The sequence below is a fragment of the Ornithorhynchus anatinus genome, chromosome 13, assembly GCF_004115215.2.
Source record: "Ornithorhynchus anatinus isolate Pmale09 chromosome 13, mOrnAna1.pri.v4, whole genome shotgun sequence".
Classification (NCBI taxonomy): Eukaryota; Metazoa; Chordata; class Mammalia; order Monotremata; family Ornithorhynchidae; genus Ornithorhynchus; species Ornithorhynchus anatinus.
The window spans coordinates 5107000-5124116 of NC_041740.1; the positions used below are offsets into that span (position 1 = coordinate 5107000).

At 47.0% G+C, this 17117-nt stretch overlaps 1 protein-coding gene across 5 annotated transcripts in view; it reads left to right on the forward strand.

Moving 5' to 3' along the window:
• DPP6 (dipeptidyl peptidase like 6) overlaps nt 1-17117 on the forward strand; it is a 618762-nt gene that overhangs the window by 444488 nt on the left and 157157 nt on the right. For all 5 annotated transcript variants that reach the window (XM_029077439.2, XM_029077436.2, XM_029077438.2 and 2 more), the window contains one exon: nt 6700-6798. In XM_029077439.2, coding sequence (XP_028933272.1) covers nt 6700-6798 — 99 coding nt within the window. The remainder of the gene's footprint in view (nt 1-6699; nt 6799-17117) is intronic.

Consider the following 17117-nt stretch of genomic DNA (forward strand, 5'->3'; position numbering starts at 1 on the left):
AGGATGTTTTTAATGCATTTATTTTTGAAGAAGAGATATGCTTCCAAAAGGACGATTATTCTTTTCTCCTTTGTAGTCTCGTCTTTATTTATGAAATCCAGGGAAATTCTAAAATGCAGGAGATAAAAGGCTAATGCGACATTGTTGAGAAGTTGTGAAAGTGCAGGTCAGGAAATGCTGAATGATTCTTCTTGGGGCACCAGGTGCTCAGCAGAACCTGGTATAGTGTACGCTTTAAGGAATCCATAACAGTATGGATTTAATTTTCTTTTTCATGGCATTTGTTAAGCACTTTGTGCCAGCCACTTCTAAGAACTGGGTCTATACAAAATAATCGCGTTGGACACAGTCCCTGTTCCACATAGGGCTCTCACTCTGAATCCCCATATTATAGATGAGGGAACTGAGGCACAGAGAAGTGAAGTAACTTACCCAAAGTCACACAGCAGGCAAGTGATGGAGCTGGGATTAGAACCCAGATCCTTCTGACTCTCAGGCTCAAACTCTATCCATTCATTTATTCATTCAGTTGTATTTGAGTGCTTATACTGTGTGCAAAGCACCGTACTAGCGCTTGGGAGAGTACAATATGACCATACTAGGCCATTGCTTCTGGGCCTTCTCAGCTCCTTGCTACAGTGGAAAGAGAACGGGCTTGGGAGTCAGAGGTCATGAGTTCGAATCCAGGCTCTGCCACTTGTCAGCTGTGTGACTGTGGGCAAGTCACTTAACTTCTCTGTGCCTCAGTTCCCTCATCTGTAAAATGGGGATTAACTGTGAGCCTCACGTGGGACAACCTGATTAACCTGTATCTCCCCCAGCGCTTAGAACAGTGCTCTGCACATAGTAAACGCTTAACAAATACCAACATTATTATTAATATTATAGAGCCCGGTTTGGGAGCCAGTTAAGTTTCTGTCATAGTTTGTCTTTAACGATCCCTGCTAGGTTTAACAAGCTAAAGATGACAAAGTTGCCGAGTCATTTGAAGCAGAGCATGCTGCATCCAGCAATCAATCCCTAGTTTTTATTGCGTGCTTACCCTGGGCTCGGCACTGTACTAAGCACTTGGAAAAGTAATAAACAGAGTTGATGGACTTGTGCCCTGCCCACAAGGAGCTTATTGCCTAGAGAAATCTCCTCCCCATGTTGCTGGAGATATTTCTCTACAGAGAAACCAGTTATAGTAATAATAATAATGGTATTAGTTCAAGCGCTTACTGTGTGCCAAGCACTGTACTAAGTGCTAGAGGAAATACAAAATAATCAGGTTGGACACAGATCCTAGCCCTTATAGGGCTCAGACTCTAAGTGCAAGTGAAGTGACTTGCTCAAGGTCACACAGCAACCAAGCAGGAGAGCCAGGATGATGATGATGGTGTTTATTAAGTGCTTACTATGTGCCAAGCACCGTTCTAAGCACTGGGGTAGATACAAGGTAATCAGGTTGTTCCACGTGGGCTCACAGACTTAATCCCCATTTTCCAGATGAGGTAACTGAGGCACAGAGAAGTTGAGTGATTTGTCCAAGGTCACACAGCTGATACGTGGTGGAGCCAGGATTAGAACCCATACATAACCTCTGACTCGCAAGCCGGTGCTCTTTCCGCTAAGCCATGCTGCTTTCCCTTGCCCTAAACCAGTCTTCTAGGTGCTTTCCCTCCTCCCATTCTCATCCTACCCAAAATAGCCCTTTGGTTTAGTTTCATCATTTTTCAAATGGAAATAATATACCTGCCGCTCCCTTCATTAGCAAGCATTCTTTGGGCCCCAGCTGAGTCGCTTCTTTCATGTTTTTAGCTAGCACCTCCAGCTACCGACCTAAAGACTCTCAGTTTGAACAATCTGCTGCAAATATTGTACCGGTATTTATGACTGAGCAGAGGGGAGTGTGTTCCTTCTGAACCAGAAAGAGTTTCACTCAGGTTTCATATGGGAGCTTGTCCTCCATTTACCCCACCCCCACCGTTTCTATTACAATGTAACCCACCACAGCACTGTTCAGTGTGGGTCAGACCCATTCATTGCTCTGAGTGGGCTTTCTCTTGCACACCTGAGCCAGTGCGAGACTTCTGCAGTCCACAGTGGATTTTTATGAGACATCCTAAAGTCGTGGGTGTCACTGGAGGTTTTACTCTGTGTCCATTTTGAAAGGGTCATCATCAGGGGTAGGGGAAACTGATTTTGTGTTGATGCAAAGCACCTGTGTGTGTGTGTGTAATTATGGTATTTTTTAAGCATTAATTCCGTGTCACCCACCGTTCCAAACTCTGGGGTTGTCCATCACGTCGGACCCAGCTCCTGTTACATTACAGGACTCAAAGTTCAAGTAGGAGGGAGGGCAGGCACTGAATCATGATTTTACAGATGAGGAAACCCAGGCACAGAAAGGTTAAGTGACTGGCCCAAGGTCACACGGAAGGCAAGTGGCAGAGTCGGTATTAGAACATCTAACTGCTAGGGCTGTGCTCTTTCTACTAAGCCACGCTGCTCCTAAAGGTGTAAAGAAATCAGATCTCATCCAGCTGTTAGTCTAACGACCATCCCCGTGTGCTGGAGTTTCATTGTGTTCGGCAGTCTGTGTCTGAATGAGCAGATTTATGGTTTGCAGACCGATAAATATCTTTTTCTTTTGTTCATTTGACTTGTAAAGGTTAAATTCACAAAGCCACCTGTTTGACTTTCTTGGACACATTTTCTCTATTTACAGAAATCGGCACCAGTAGACATTATATAAAAATGAGTAATCTTCCAAGGGATTTTTTATTCAGTGACCTTTGCAGTGGCTCTAATGGCCTGATTCTAAGACATGGGGCTGGCTAACTAGATCTGGTGGGATCAACTCTCCATTCTCTTGAGAGTCACGTCCATCACCCCTGCGTAGTTGGTCAGCTTTGGTAAAAGTCATGTCCCCTGTAGAATCACAGGCCCTTGAGAGGTCATCTTGAGCATCCTCCTGTCTCCAAACAGAACCACACATAAATCATCCTCCTCAGAGGATAATCCCAAGCTCCTCAAAGGAACTCATCAGTGGTCAATGACTATCTTTGGAAGAAACTGCAAGAATTTAGGACTGAATCATTGTCCAGCAGTGATAGTTCTAATTGGTCTTAGCAGAACACAAACATTGCAGTTCTCCATGAATAATCTGCCCGCAGGCAATAAGACTAGGATAGTAAATTGTTAACAATCACCCATTCCTGAGGAGGCAGTGTGGCCTGCAAGAAAGAGCTTGGAACTGAGAGTTGGGACACAGTAGGATTAGTTCCGACTTAACCACTGATCTGCTCTGTGACCTCTGGCAAGTTCCTCAACCTTTCTGGGCCTCAGTTTCCTCATCTGTAAAATGGGGAGAGGATCCCTGCTTCCTCTTGCACTGAGAAACCCATTATGAGACCGGGACTGTGGTCCAATTGGATGGAGTCGTATCTGTTCCAATACTTAGCACGGGGCTTGGCACTCTAAGCACTTAATAAGTATCATTTTAATAATAAAAATAGCAATGGGAATGGAGGTTTTGAGAAGAAAAGCCTACGATGCCTCCTTGAGCTACTTGTGACCTCACTGGGTTCCCTAAGCAACCACTGAGTGAGCTTTTAAGGACTTTGGAGAAAAGTTAATATCTAAATGTCTGGCTGAACTTCTTTTCATTTTTCAGTTCTAAGATTCTGAGACTAATGGAATTTCCCTTTTCACAAGGGATAGATAAACTCCAGCTCCTTTTGTATGTTTTGGTCCAGTTCTCTATGAAATGAAAGTTTTATGATCCTTAAGCTCTTCAAGATGAAGAACAGCAGTTAGGATTTTTTCTCCTTAAAAAAAAATATGGGGGGTGATGGGGGAATCACTCATTTAATAACCACGTGCATTCAAAGTAAATAAACACCCACATTTAATACCCGATTAGCCATTAGATTGTTCACTTATTGTAGCCATCGTTTATTGAAAGAAAGTCTTTGAGAATTTCTCTCACAATTCAGTTCCTGGGCCTCGGTGCAGGTTCGCTGCCAGATCCACCTTTTGAGATCCTGTAAGGGAGGTTTTTATAGACTACTTGCCATACCCTAATGCACTCTGGTTTCCAATATGCACTCTAATCTGAGCATCTCTTCCCCGGCATCTCTAACAATCAAAAGAACTTACTGAGTGTGTACTCTGTGCAGGACACTGCACTAAACACTTGGGAGAGTACAACAAAGTTTGTAGATATGATCCCTGTCCCTCAAAGGGCTTCCAAGAAACCGGGGAGATAAACATTAAAATAATAATGAGCACTTACTTTGTGTCAAGTACTGTTCCAAGTGCCGGGGGATACAAGGTAATCAGGTTGGGCACAGTCCCTGTCCTACGTGAGCTCACAGTCTTCATCCCTGTTTCACAGCTGAGGTAACTGAGTCACAGATAAGTTAAGTGATTTGCCCAAGGTCACACAGCAGACAAATGGCAGAGCCAGGATAAGAAACCATGACCTTCTGAATCCCAGGCCTGTGCTCTATGCACTGGGTCACGCTGCTAGAGAGCAACTGAAGGCATAAAAATGTAGGGCTTCCTGGGAAGAAACGTCCATGAAAAATGGTGCATTTCAATCAGTCACATTTATTGAGCACTCACTTTGTGCGGAGCACTATACTAATCGCTTAGGAGAGTACAATACAACCGAATTAGCCAACACCTTCCCTGCCCATAACAAGTCTACCTACGGGGGTGAATGAATCCTTTTAGTTGGTTTGGTTTTTTTGGTTTTTTTCTTGCAGAAGGGTTAATAGGCAATGTCACCATAGTTCTAATCCCAGCTCCACCATTTGCTTGCTGTGTGACCTTGGGCAACTCATTTAACTTCTCTGAACCTCCATTCTCTCGTTTGTCGAATGGGCATTAAATATCCATCCTACCCCTCCCCTTTAGAGTGTAAGTCCCATGATCTGTCTGTACTATATTGACCCCAGTGCTTCAAAAAACACTTAGCACACAGTACGTATATAACAAGTATCACAATTCTGATTTTTATTCTTATTGCAGTAGCATATACAGCAGTTTGCCCATATGGAGAAAAATTTGGATTTGTACCCTGATAGAGGTTTTTTAAAAAATGGTCAAAATACTCATTATATAAGAGGAGTAAGACGCTGGACCTTGTGCCAAGAACGGGCAGGGACCATGTCTTTATCGTCTATTATGCTCTCCCAAGGGCTTAGTACAGTGCTTGGTGCTCAGTAATACCAGCAGTTGGCCCAAAGGGCTGCTCAGTGACCTGCCCATCGGAATTCACAAAAATACTCAGATCTTGGCAGCTTCTACTTGGCCCTTTGTCCATTCAGGTTTAAGTCACTGGGACCCTTATGCTGATGATGTGATTTCAGGATTCATGACCCGGAGACTAAATGGAACTTTGGGGGAAGGTCTGAAATGCCTGCAGTGTCCCTCTTCTGGATGTGCTTCAGAAGTTCCGTATTACTTTTAGTAATATGAAGCAGAATGGCCTAGCAGATAGACCCCCAGGCCTGAGAGTCAGAAGGGCCTGGGTTCTAATGCTGGCTCCACCACTTGACTGCTGTGTGACCTTGGACAAGTCACTTCGCTTCTCTGGGCCTCAGTTACCTCATCTAAGGGGAATTAAGACTGTGAGTCCCATGTGGGACAGAGACTGCGTCCAACCTGATTACTTTGCAACTACCCCAGCGCTTAGAACAGTACTTGGCACATAGTAAGTGCTTGACAAATACCTTAAAAAACGTAAGAGCTGGTTAGTTCCACTGGTCAAATGGATGCTACTTGAAAGAAGATAGCAGTAATGCATACAGCCATAGGATGGGATTCCCACAGCACCCGTGTTTCCAAAATGCAGATATGCCCTAATTTAACCCTTACCACATCTCCAGAAGACAGGCAGGTGTCATCCTGACTACACCTGGAAAAGCAAGGCCCAGGTAATTTGTGACTTCTCATAGAATCAGAGTTGGAAGGCACTTCAGAGATGAAAGGCACTTCAGAGATGATTTGTTCCAGCCCCCTGCCTTGATTCAGAGGTAGGACTAAATCCTTCAGGTCAGGTCAGGATAACTATTTCCTGGAAGACCCCGAGGATAGAAGGTTCAAAGCTTCCCTCGGTGGCCTTTTCCTCCGTTTATCAACCCGCTGGTTCTACCTCCCCACCCCACTCCCCAACCAATAAAGAGCTTCTCCTGCTTCCATTTGAGCCTTTCCATTTTTGTTTGCTCATCTGTGGGCATGGAGAAAAACTGTTCAGCTTTATCCTAGTAAGAACCTTTCTTCGATCCAAATGAATGATCCGTCCGAGGAGATGGGGGGAGAGCCAGGCTTTTTTTTTTGAAAATGGTATTTGTTACACACTACTCTGTGCCAGGCATTGTACTAAGCACCAGGGATGTTGCAGGGTAATTAGGTCCATCATGGGGCTCACAGTCTTAATCCCCACTTTACAAATGAACGAACTGAGGCACAGAGAAGTTTAGGGACTTGCCTAAGGTCACACAGCAGAGAAAAGTGTGACTTCTGCCTCCCCTTTTTACTGTGAATATCATAGAGGGAGCGCTGGATGTTAATCAATAAATCGAACATGGGAACTCCTCAATTACCACCCCTCCATCGTCCTCCCCTTCCCTCCAAACCCAAGATTTTTCCAGAAAAAAAAAACTTGGAGTTAGAAATAACCGCTTTTTGCTTTGCCCTCTCTTGCAGCGGAAGATAACAGCCTGTCACAGAAAGGGAAGATAACCGTGGAAGATCTGTTCAGTGCCGATTTCAAGATTCATGACCCGGAGGCTAAATGGATAAGTGGTGAGTCTTACATGCACATGCAGAAGCCACTTCCCCTCCTCCTCCTCCACTCCTTTGGCTCTTTTTTGTTTCCCGCTCCATATTCTTCTCCCCTTCCATATTGTGGCAATGGAGAAGCTGAGCTCTCGCTGTGATAATCATCCCATTATCCCTATGGGAATCTGGTTGCTCTGGGGGTTTTTTGGGTGGTATCATGGTACACTGGCCAAGCTTTGACTTTATAAGAAAAGAATCTTGTGATCGGATTTTCTCTCTGTGTTGTCTTCCTGAGACAGTTTTTCAGGCAGAGGTGAAATGTTGCTAAGCAACGGGACCCGCACAGCACACTGAGGTCCAAGCTGCAGCTGGGCTTCTCCTCCCGTCCAGTCCTATGTTCTTTGTGTCCTGCTTGGCTTTCTCTCACTCTCAGAGCCATGTGGAGGAGAACAGGAAACCCAGAGCCATCGTAAACAAACCCTACCCCAGAATCTCTGAGGATGCACAGCCAGAAAGTTTGCAGCAGGGGAAGGGGCCCTGATAACTTTTCATGCCATAACCTTTCTATTACTTCAGCTGATCTAGAGCAGAAGTGGGGAAAGATAGTGGGCCTTATGAATTCTTCCTGGGTCAATGCAAGGAGAGGGATGTTGGAAAGGACAGGTTCTCGTTAGAGAATTTGGGTTCATCTCCCTGATATGTGTCTTTCCAACTCTTTCCCAGCAACCCATAGCAGTGTTCAGCAGAGAGGAAGCCAGTGTGGGGCGGAACGGGGGGCGGTCTTTGGCAGCTCTGTGGGTGTGCCCCCCCTTCTCAAACACTCCTTTTTTAATGGTATTTGTTATTAATAACAATAATAATAATTGTGGTATTAAGCGCTTACTATGTGTACTGAGTGCTGGGGAAGATACAAACTAATCAGCTTGGACACAGTCCATGTCTCACATGGGCTGTCAGTCTTAATCCCCATTTTACAGATGAGGGAACTGAGGCCCCAAGAAGTGAAATGGCTTGCCTAAGGTCACATAGCAGACAAGTGGCCGAGTCAGGATTAGAAACCAGGTCCTTCTGACTCCAGGGCCCGTGCTCTTATCCACTAAGCCACGCTGCTTCTCACCCACAGCCTTTTCCCCTTCCCTTCTCATCCGACCACTTCAGCAGGCAGGGGGAAGGTGTGGGCATCCCGTGCCTCTGACTTGGAGGGCCATCCCCAGCCCAAATCCCATTCCTTCCACATCCAGAAGTGTGAGTCCAATTGTGGTCAGACTGGGGCCATCCCTCTAACAAAATCAACCTCAGAGACCATGCCTGGTGAACGCATCACGCGCTGCCCAGTTGTTTGAGAAATGCTGTCCCTTGTTTGCATAATTTAAAAATCATTTAAGAATGGTTCTTTATTTTCCATGTCACGCCCTGAATGAATGTCCTCTCCTTCCTGGTAGGCTGAGATCTGAATGTTAACTATGGATTTGTTCGCTTCGACAAAATATGATGGACAGGATGGTACTGGAAAGCTTGGGAATTGTTTTAAGCAGTTCAGGAGCGGTATATTAATTAATTGGCTAGTCCCTTTGGCTTGGGGAACCCAAAAAAATGAATGGAAATAGAATCTTGCGCTGTGTACTTGTTTCCATCCTCCTGTAATTTGAACAACAGAACAGCAGCCACTCTCAGACCCGCTGACCCGAAAGCTTGATTCCCCCAGATCAATCTGCTTGGCGTTCTTCTCCACAACCAGTCTGTCCTTTGACAGGCGTTACTCTTTACTCGCTGTCATTAGAGCGGAATCACGTTTGGATGCCTGAGCCATTGACAAATAGGTCTTTGTGGGCACACAATGCGGTTGGGGTTGTTGGGCCTGCATTGGCCTTTTCAGTCACACTCACACTCCCCTAGATGATTTTCCCCGTACATGCAGTCTGCTTCCTGTATGAAAGAAAATTGAATGTGGATATTGGAATGTGACTGCGAGTAAAGAGTAACACCTGTCAAAGGACAGGCTGGTTGTGGAAAAGAACGCCAAACAGATTGATCTGGGGAATCAAGCTTTCAGGTCAGCGGGTCTGAGAGTGGTTGTTCTGCTGTCCAAATTAGAGGAGGCTGGAAACAAGGACACAGCGCAAGATTTTATTCCTATTCATTTTGCAGCCCTGGGGTTATTCAACCAGGAGGTAGGCAGTCCTCCATCTAGGGTTGCTCAACGTCGAAGGAGCAGGTGGGGTTTGGGATAGAGTGACTACAACCCATTCACCCCATCCCTTTTGCCACGCATCTCTCCGAACCTTTTCAATCAATCAGTCAGTAGTATATATTGCACTCTTAACAATGCAGGACACTATTCTAGTTGCTTGGGAGAGAACAGTAGAATAACGTTGATAGGACACGTTCCCTGCCCACAAGGAGCTCACAGGTGAATTGATTCTCCTCCTTTTTCTCCCTCTTGAGCCCACAAAGCATCAAACCTTCTGTATTGCACTCCCTACTGCAGGCAGCATAAGGGAACATAATGTATGTTCCAGGACTGGAACAACCGCTGCCGTTACCCAGGACTAATACATTTCTGTGAGACTCTTAAGTGATAAGTGTGGCCTTGGGCAAGTCACTTCACTTCTCTGTGCCTCAGTTCCGTCACGTGGGACTCACAGTCTTAATCCCCATTTTGCAGATGTGGGAATTGAGGCACAGAGAAGTGAAGTGGCCAACCCAATTTGCTTGTTTCTACCCCAGTGCTTAGTACAGTGCCTGGCACATAGTAAGTGCTTAACAAATACCACTGTTATTATTATTATAAGTGATGTCATGAGGTCACCTAGCCTTAAATGTTATTGGGCAGCAGAGCAGAAAGAGAATGCTCCCCTAGGATTTCCTCCCCAACCCCTATAAGATCCTGGGAACCAGGATGAGGGTGAGGCGGCATTCCTGGTCCCTGGGGATATCCAGGCTCTTCTAGAGGTTCGCTTGACCCCTCAGCAGCAGTGTCCTTCCTCTCCCAGGCTGAGTGACCAGGCCCCATTAAGGAAGAATCCACTGGCAGGGCTGGCCAAGTGAATGGCTGCCCAGGGCCCCCTAAGCGAATGGCTGCCCAGGACCCCCTAAGTGGGGCATAGCATATCAATCTCATCACTATTATTGAGAAACAGTGTGGCTCAGTGGAAAGAGCCCAGGCTTGGGAGTCAGAGGTCATGGGTTCTAATCCCAGCTCTGCCACTTGTCAGCTGTGTGACTTTGGGCAAGTCACTTAGCTTCTCTGTGCTTCAGTTCCCTCATCTGCAAAATGGGGATTAAGACTGTGAGCCCCACGCGGGACAACCTGATTACCTTGTATCTATCGCAGCGCTTAGAACAGTGCTTGGCACATAGTAAGCGCTTAACGAATACTATCATTATTGTTATTATATTATTGCATTTGTTAAGCATTTTCTCTGTGTCAAGCACCATTTTAAGTGCTGGGGTATATATGAGTTAATCAGGTCAGACACAGTCCTTGCTCTAGATGGGGCTCTTGGTCTAAGTAGAGGGGGGAGCACAGGCACTGAATCTCCAATTAACAAATGAGGAAACCGAGGCCCAGCAAAGTTAAGTGACTTGACCAAGGACATATAGCAGGCAACTAGGTGGAGCTGGGATTAGAACTCAGTTCCTTTGACTCCCAGGCTCATGCTCTTTCTACTAGACCATGGATGTCCCGTTGGCCGGGAAGCTAAAGGGCAGGATAGCCACCCTAGCCCTTGAAAGGGAAGATACAAGACCAGAATGGGATGTGGGGGAAAACATAATGCATTTGGCCAAGCTTGAGGGTGGCATTTGGTAGGGCGTGGTGGAGGATAAGGTTAGGTGGGGTTGTTGGGGGACAGGGATGACCCTTAATCCAGGCCATGAGCTCTAGCATCAATCCAGCCATAATTACTTGGAGAACTAGAGCGGGACCACTTCCTCACAAATGTGTGAAGCCACTATGAGAGAGAGAGAGATGCTTTTCCCTGGAGGCCAATGGCTACAGGAGGTGCATCCAGTCAGACTGCCAGTTGCAGGGCGTGTTTGCCACTTGGTTTGGTCATGCGACTGAACTGTGATGAAGCACATCTTTTTGTCCTGAGCGTACATCGTGGTGTGGAGCAGCGATCTGGGCTGCGCTTTCTGCCGGTGGAAATGCCAAGCTCAAGTGCCTGAAATGGCAGGAACAACCAGGCAGGGAATGCTGGCTGCCTTCCCCTGCTGAGAAAGAGGCTTTCCTTTTTTAGTGCCCGCTCACTGGTAAAGATGCAAAAGAATCTCTGGGCTCTTCTTCACTTGACTATTGGGCTTAATGATCTAGAACTAATATATTTTATTTACCAGCAGAAATATGCTTGGGACCAGAGGCGTAATTTATTTTAGCCTACCTTTAGAAGCAAAAGCATTTATAATGCTCTGCGGTCCTGCAGGCTTTATAGATTTATTCTGTCCTATCCCTAAAGAAAATGGGGAAGGATTCAGATGAAGGATCTAAATCACCATTGTGCAAGTAGGCAGGCCCCAGCCTCCAACTCACCCTCCACTGGGAGCTGTGGGCAGGGGTGGGGGTGGCAGTTCCCCACTGCAGGGGGAAACTATAAATACATTTCTCGGTTCCCGTGGCAACCCGGGGTGGGAGGAGGAAGCGGTTCTGGATGGGGAGAAGAGGGAGGGGCATTAGAAAATGAGTAGAAGACCAACTGCATTTTATGAGCAGATGCCCTATTTTATGAGACTCTTTGCAGGTGTCCTATTTTGGGGTGGGGCAGGGGACTGATGCCCCAGGTCACTGCTTCCCACCCACCCGAGCCTGTTGCAAAAGAAACACACTCCTTCCCTGCCAACCCCATTTGACACCGCATGGCCTAATGGAATCCTTGCCAAATTCCATACTCAGTTGATGGGAGGATTTCTTAGGCCCCCTCAAGACTCCAGTTTACTCTGGCTCTGGGATTCAGCTGTTTTATAGACAGTAACAGGGGAAGGATGGGTTTGGATAGGAGAGAGGGCGATATAGGAGAGAAGGAGATATAGGAGAGAGGAAAATTTTTAGCCTGCTCCCTTTTCTTCCCCTTCTTGTTTGCACCTGGGAAAATAATAGAAAGAGAGGCTCTTTTGTGTTCTCTGAATTCAGTTATTCCTCCCACATGTTGTAAGGCACTGTCAACTGGTAAGCCGCAGGGAAAAGATATAATAATGGCATTTATTAAGCACCTTCTAGGTGTCTAACCCTGAGGTAGATGCAAGATCATCAAGTTGAATACAACCCCTGCCCCATACTGGGATTTCAGTCTAAGAGGGAAGGAGAGCAGGTATCTTATTCCCATTGTGCAGATGAGGAAACCGAGGCCCAAAAAGGTTAAGTGACTTTCATAGGGTCACAGAGCAGACCAGTGTCAGAGTTGGGACTAGAACCCAGGACTCCGGACTCCCAGCCCCAGGTTCTTCCCCACAGTCTTTGGGGACTCCAAGCTCAACAAGCACCAATTTGACTTTTCCTTGCCATCCTCCTTCCCGCCCACTTCATTCCAGGGCCGGGCTTGGCAGTGGACATCTTAACAGAGGCGAATCCCTAGTCCTTCCTGGCATCTTCAGGATCCTTTAGCTGGGGGCTGAAAGTAGGAAGCAGGGCCCAGGGATCTGATTCTTTGATGGCTACTGCCAGGCTTGGAGCTTGCCTCCTCATATTTCCTTCTGGACTTTCGGGCCAGAGGGTATGGGGAGGAAAAATGGGGGTGGGGGAGGCAGAGGGGGAGCAAGGGAGCCTCTGAGAACCCAGCATTCTGCAAACAGCTCAGTTTGTTTACCCTCATTTCCATTAATCCGTCCTCCTGTTGGTGGAGTGTTCGGCATCTCTGGGATGCAACCCAGGAGACGCTGTAAAATTGGAGGAAATTGCTTCTTTTGAATGTAGGAAAACATTAACGGGCAAGTGGATCCTGGAAAATATCTATTTTATCCGGTACGAAGTAGAAATTGATGTCTGTGATGGAAAGCTGGGAAACGTCTATATTGACTTCATCTTTTTCTCCCATATGGGGTTTCGGAACACCGCCAGGCAAGTGTCCAAGGAAAGGGACATTTGGAATTGGGCCCCGTTCTGAGGCTTCTGGATTTTACGCATTTGGCACTCACTTCTTTTGGGCGTCCGCTCCCGGTCAACTGATGCTGCACCACCGATCTAGATATGTCCTCGGTTCCGACTTTAACGCTGATGATGATGGTATTTGTTAAACATTTAAGATGTGCCGAGCACTGTTCTAAGTGCTGGGGTGGGTACAAGCAGATCAGGTTGGGCCAAGTGCCAATCCCACATAGGGCTCACCGTCTTCAAACCCATTTTACAGATGAAGTAACTGAGGCACAGAAAAATTAAGTGACTTGCATAAGGTCACACAGCACTCCACGAAATGCCATCCCTGAGGTTGCGTGCTGTGCTGAGGGAATCTCACCTTGACAGAAGTGGTGCATTTTCAACCAAGATTATAAGGGTTCATTACGCCCAGGTAGGGGCAAGAGAAGCATCTTGGCCTAGTGGAAAGAGCATGGGCCTGGGAGTCAGAAGGGCCTGGGTTCGAATCCTGACTCCACCACTTGTCTGCCGTGTGACCTTGGGCAAGTCACCTAATTTTTCTGTGCCTCAGTTAACCCATCTTTACACGTGATTAAGATGATTAAGACTGAGCCCCATGTGGCTTCAAAGCATTGTTAATGTCACATCTTCTCCAAGAAGCCTTCCCCAATTATATCCTCTTCTCCCTGGTTTTCTTTCCTATCTGCATCATCTGCGCGCTGGGATCTGTGACCTTTGGACATTTGATATTCTCCCTAACCCCACAACATTCATTCATTCATTCATTCAATAGTATTTATTAAGCGCTTACTCTGTGCAGAGCACTGGACTAAGCGCTTGGAATGTACAAGTCGGCAACAGATAGAGACAGCCCCTGCCCTTTGACGGGCTTACAGTCTAATCGGGGGAGACGGACAGACAAGAACAATGGCAATAAATAGAGTCAAGGGGAAGAACATCTCATAAAAACAATGGCAACTAAATAGAATCAGGGTGATGTACATCTCATTAACAAAAAAAAAAATAACACTTATGTACATATATTTAAATTAATGTTATAAATTATTTATATCAATGCCAGTCTCCCCCTCTAGAGTAAGCTCATTATGGGCAGGGAATGTGTACACTAGTTCAGTTGTATGGTACTCTCCCAAGCACTTAGTAAGTGCTCTGCACATAGTAAGCACTCAATTAGAGAAGCAGCGTGGCTCAGTGGAAAGAGCAAGGGCTTTGGAGTCAGAGGTCATGGGCTCGAATCCTGGCTCCACCACTTGTCAGCTGTGTTACTGTGGGCAAGTCACTTCACTTCTCTGGGCCTCAGTTCCCTCATCTGTAAAATGGGGATGAAGACTGGGAGCCCCACGTGGAACAACCTGATTCCCTTGTGTCTACCCCAGCGCTTAGAACAGTGCTCTGCACATAGTAAGCGCTTAACAAATAGCAACATTATTATTATATCATTGACTGATTGAGTGACATGGACTGTGTCCAACCTAATTAGCTTGTGTCTACCCCAGCACTTAGTATAGTGCCTGGCACATAGTAAGCGCTTAACAAATATGGTTAAAAAAATGACTCGGTGCTCTGACTGCAGGCCTGTCTCATCCCCAATCACCATTCTTGGGATGATGGTGGCTGAGGGAGTGTCAATGGGCTGCCAGGCACTTGGACAAGGAGTTCTCCATGGTCTAAAAATATAATCTGTTCGTGGGCAGAGATCGTGACTACCAACCCTATTGAACGCTGCCAAGTACCTAGCACAGTGCCCTGCACACAGCAAGCACTCAATAAATACCATCACTCGCCCTCAAGCCCATTCCCAGACAACCCCATTTAAATTCTCCCCAAATCCTGAGGAAGCAGCAACTGGCTCTCCTAGGCAAGGTGAGTGCTGGCTGGAGACTCCTTGGAGTGGGGTTGGCTGTGCCAGACTCCCTGGAGCTCAAAATGGGGGTGGGGAGAGCATGGGGTGACCCTCAATACATATCTGCTGGGGTCTTCCTCTCCTCTTGATGTCCAGCACAGCAGGATGGCCCCTGTCCTGAGTCCCATCCTGTCCCGTTCCCCACTCCCCCTCCCCAACCCCCGTGCTGAGGACAGTTGTCAAAGACCCTCAGAAGCACATTCTGAGTACAGGGTGTTTTGGCTTTGTCAGCAGCCTCAGGAGCCTCAGAGCCGCCGGTGGGGAAGGAGCGGGTAGGTGGAACAATGGCATGCTTTTTCCCCAAGGCAACATTTCTGTCTTTATATTCTCCCAATTCAGTTTCACTTTAGACCCTCAGACCTGTCACACACACACACCCCTGGGCACCGGCCTTTCCTAAGCAGCAGAAGTTCCTGGAGGGGAAATGGCCTGAAGCAGTCAAATAAGCCTGAGGTGACAGCAACACTGCAGAATAACTATAGGGAGAAACCACATACCAGGAAATACCACAGTTGCCTGTGGTTGTGAATAGCCTGACCGGAGGGAGAGAAATTCTTCTTTCTCAGTCAATCGATCAATCCTTATAAGTTATTGAGCACTTACTGGGTGCCAAGCCCCACTCTAAGTGCCTGGAAAAGTCCAATGCAACAGAGTTGGTAGGTGTGATCCTTGCCCACAAGGAGCTTACAGTCTACATGGGGAGATAGACATTAATAGATCATGGTTAGGGGAAACAGAAGAAATTGGGAAACACAGGATTACCACCCAGCTCTACTGACTCCCAGGTCTGAGCTCTTTCCACTAGGCCATGCTGCTTCTCTGGCTCCTACACACATTGCCTATGCCCTTGCCTGATTGACTGCTGCTTGCAGTTCTATCTGCTATTGCTCACTCACCCCACAGCTCCATTTGAGGCTCGTGGCCAAATCAAATGGACAAACCTTTACGGGGCATCAAGCTATGCAAGGCTGTAGGATCTGAGTACTAGCCCTGGCCCACGAAGCGGCAGCAATCAGCTGAGGTCGAACGGAAATCAGCCAGGGGGGCTAAAAGCATATCCCTCCTCCATTTCTTTCCTTCTGGCCTTTCGAAATTGGTGTTTCGTTGGGGTTTTTTCCAACAGTGTTGCTCGGGTGGAAGGTTTCCGGAGTTGCTTCAGGGCTTTGCTGGTGATTGGTGGGGCTGACAGATGAGTTGGAGCCTCTTTGGCCTCTGCCCGCCAGTGACCTCCAATCTAACCGAGACCTTCTGGCAGTGCAAGCTGACTATCGGGTGGCAAGTTAGCAGACACCAAATGGAGGCTTTTGCAAGGTCAGCACCGAGCACCCAGGGACTCAGTAAACCCTTGCTGACCGGCAGACGCGCTGTTTATCCCGTGGCAGGCGGGGGGGTTCCGAGGTGGATCTGATGGACAGGAAAGTGTGCTAATGTGAAAGTGTGCTAGGGATTGTTGGAGTTACATATATGCTTTGGTTTGTCCTTACTAATGAATGTTAAATAAATACCTGCCGGGATACAGTTTATTAGCTTCGCAATAATTCAACAGGGACTTCTTAATACCACTGTGTATTTAGAATTGAAAATTCCCTGGGAAAAGATTTAAATATTGAGACAAGAAGAAGAGCTAGTAGTCTGGGGTCTTTTTAATTGTAACACGTGAGCACTATATACAAAACTGCAGTGTTGAGAAGCTATAGGGGACTGCAGGAAATGAGGCAATCGGAGGCCACGGAACCTCTTTTTGGTGGTATGAATGGAATGTAATCCTGTTTCTCGGCATCTGAACTTGCAGATCTCCCATCTCCAAAGAATAATTAACTTTGGTGAAGTGACAAGGAGATGTTAGGAAAGCTCCATCTGTGACCGGACCTGACTTAGGGCTAGGGGAGCCCCAAGATTTTAAGGTTTCTCTACCCCAGAGAGAGAGCCAGTCACCACCCGCTGGTCACTCACTGCCCTGTGAGCGCAGTTTTCATCGGCTCAGTTTTGTCAGGAGTAAATCTCTCCCTGGGAGTGGCCTGTTGAGGGTATCTAAGGAAACCCAGCTGCAGGTTCTTGCTCATTAAGTTCCAGAGCGGGCATGGCCTCCCTCAGTTTGACACTATGAGCTGCTGTCATTCTGCAGAAGGAGAAACATTTAGAAGCAGTGAATCTGTCTTCATCATGGAAGATGCATTTGTGGTGTTCCCGCAGTGAAGCTGAGGGGGAGACTTAGAGCGAGAGGGCTGTGAGGTCACGCCAGTTAGAGGGCACGGGCATATATCCCACACTGCATGGGCACAGCGTTGTGCGCAGGAAAGTCACAGGGAGTAAGGCCTCTGCCACCTTCTGCTTGGGCTTGGAAGGCTTCTT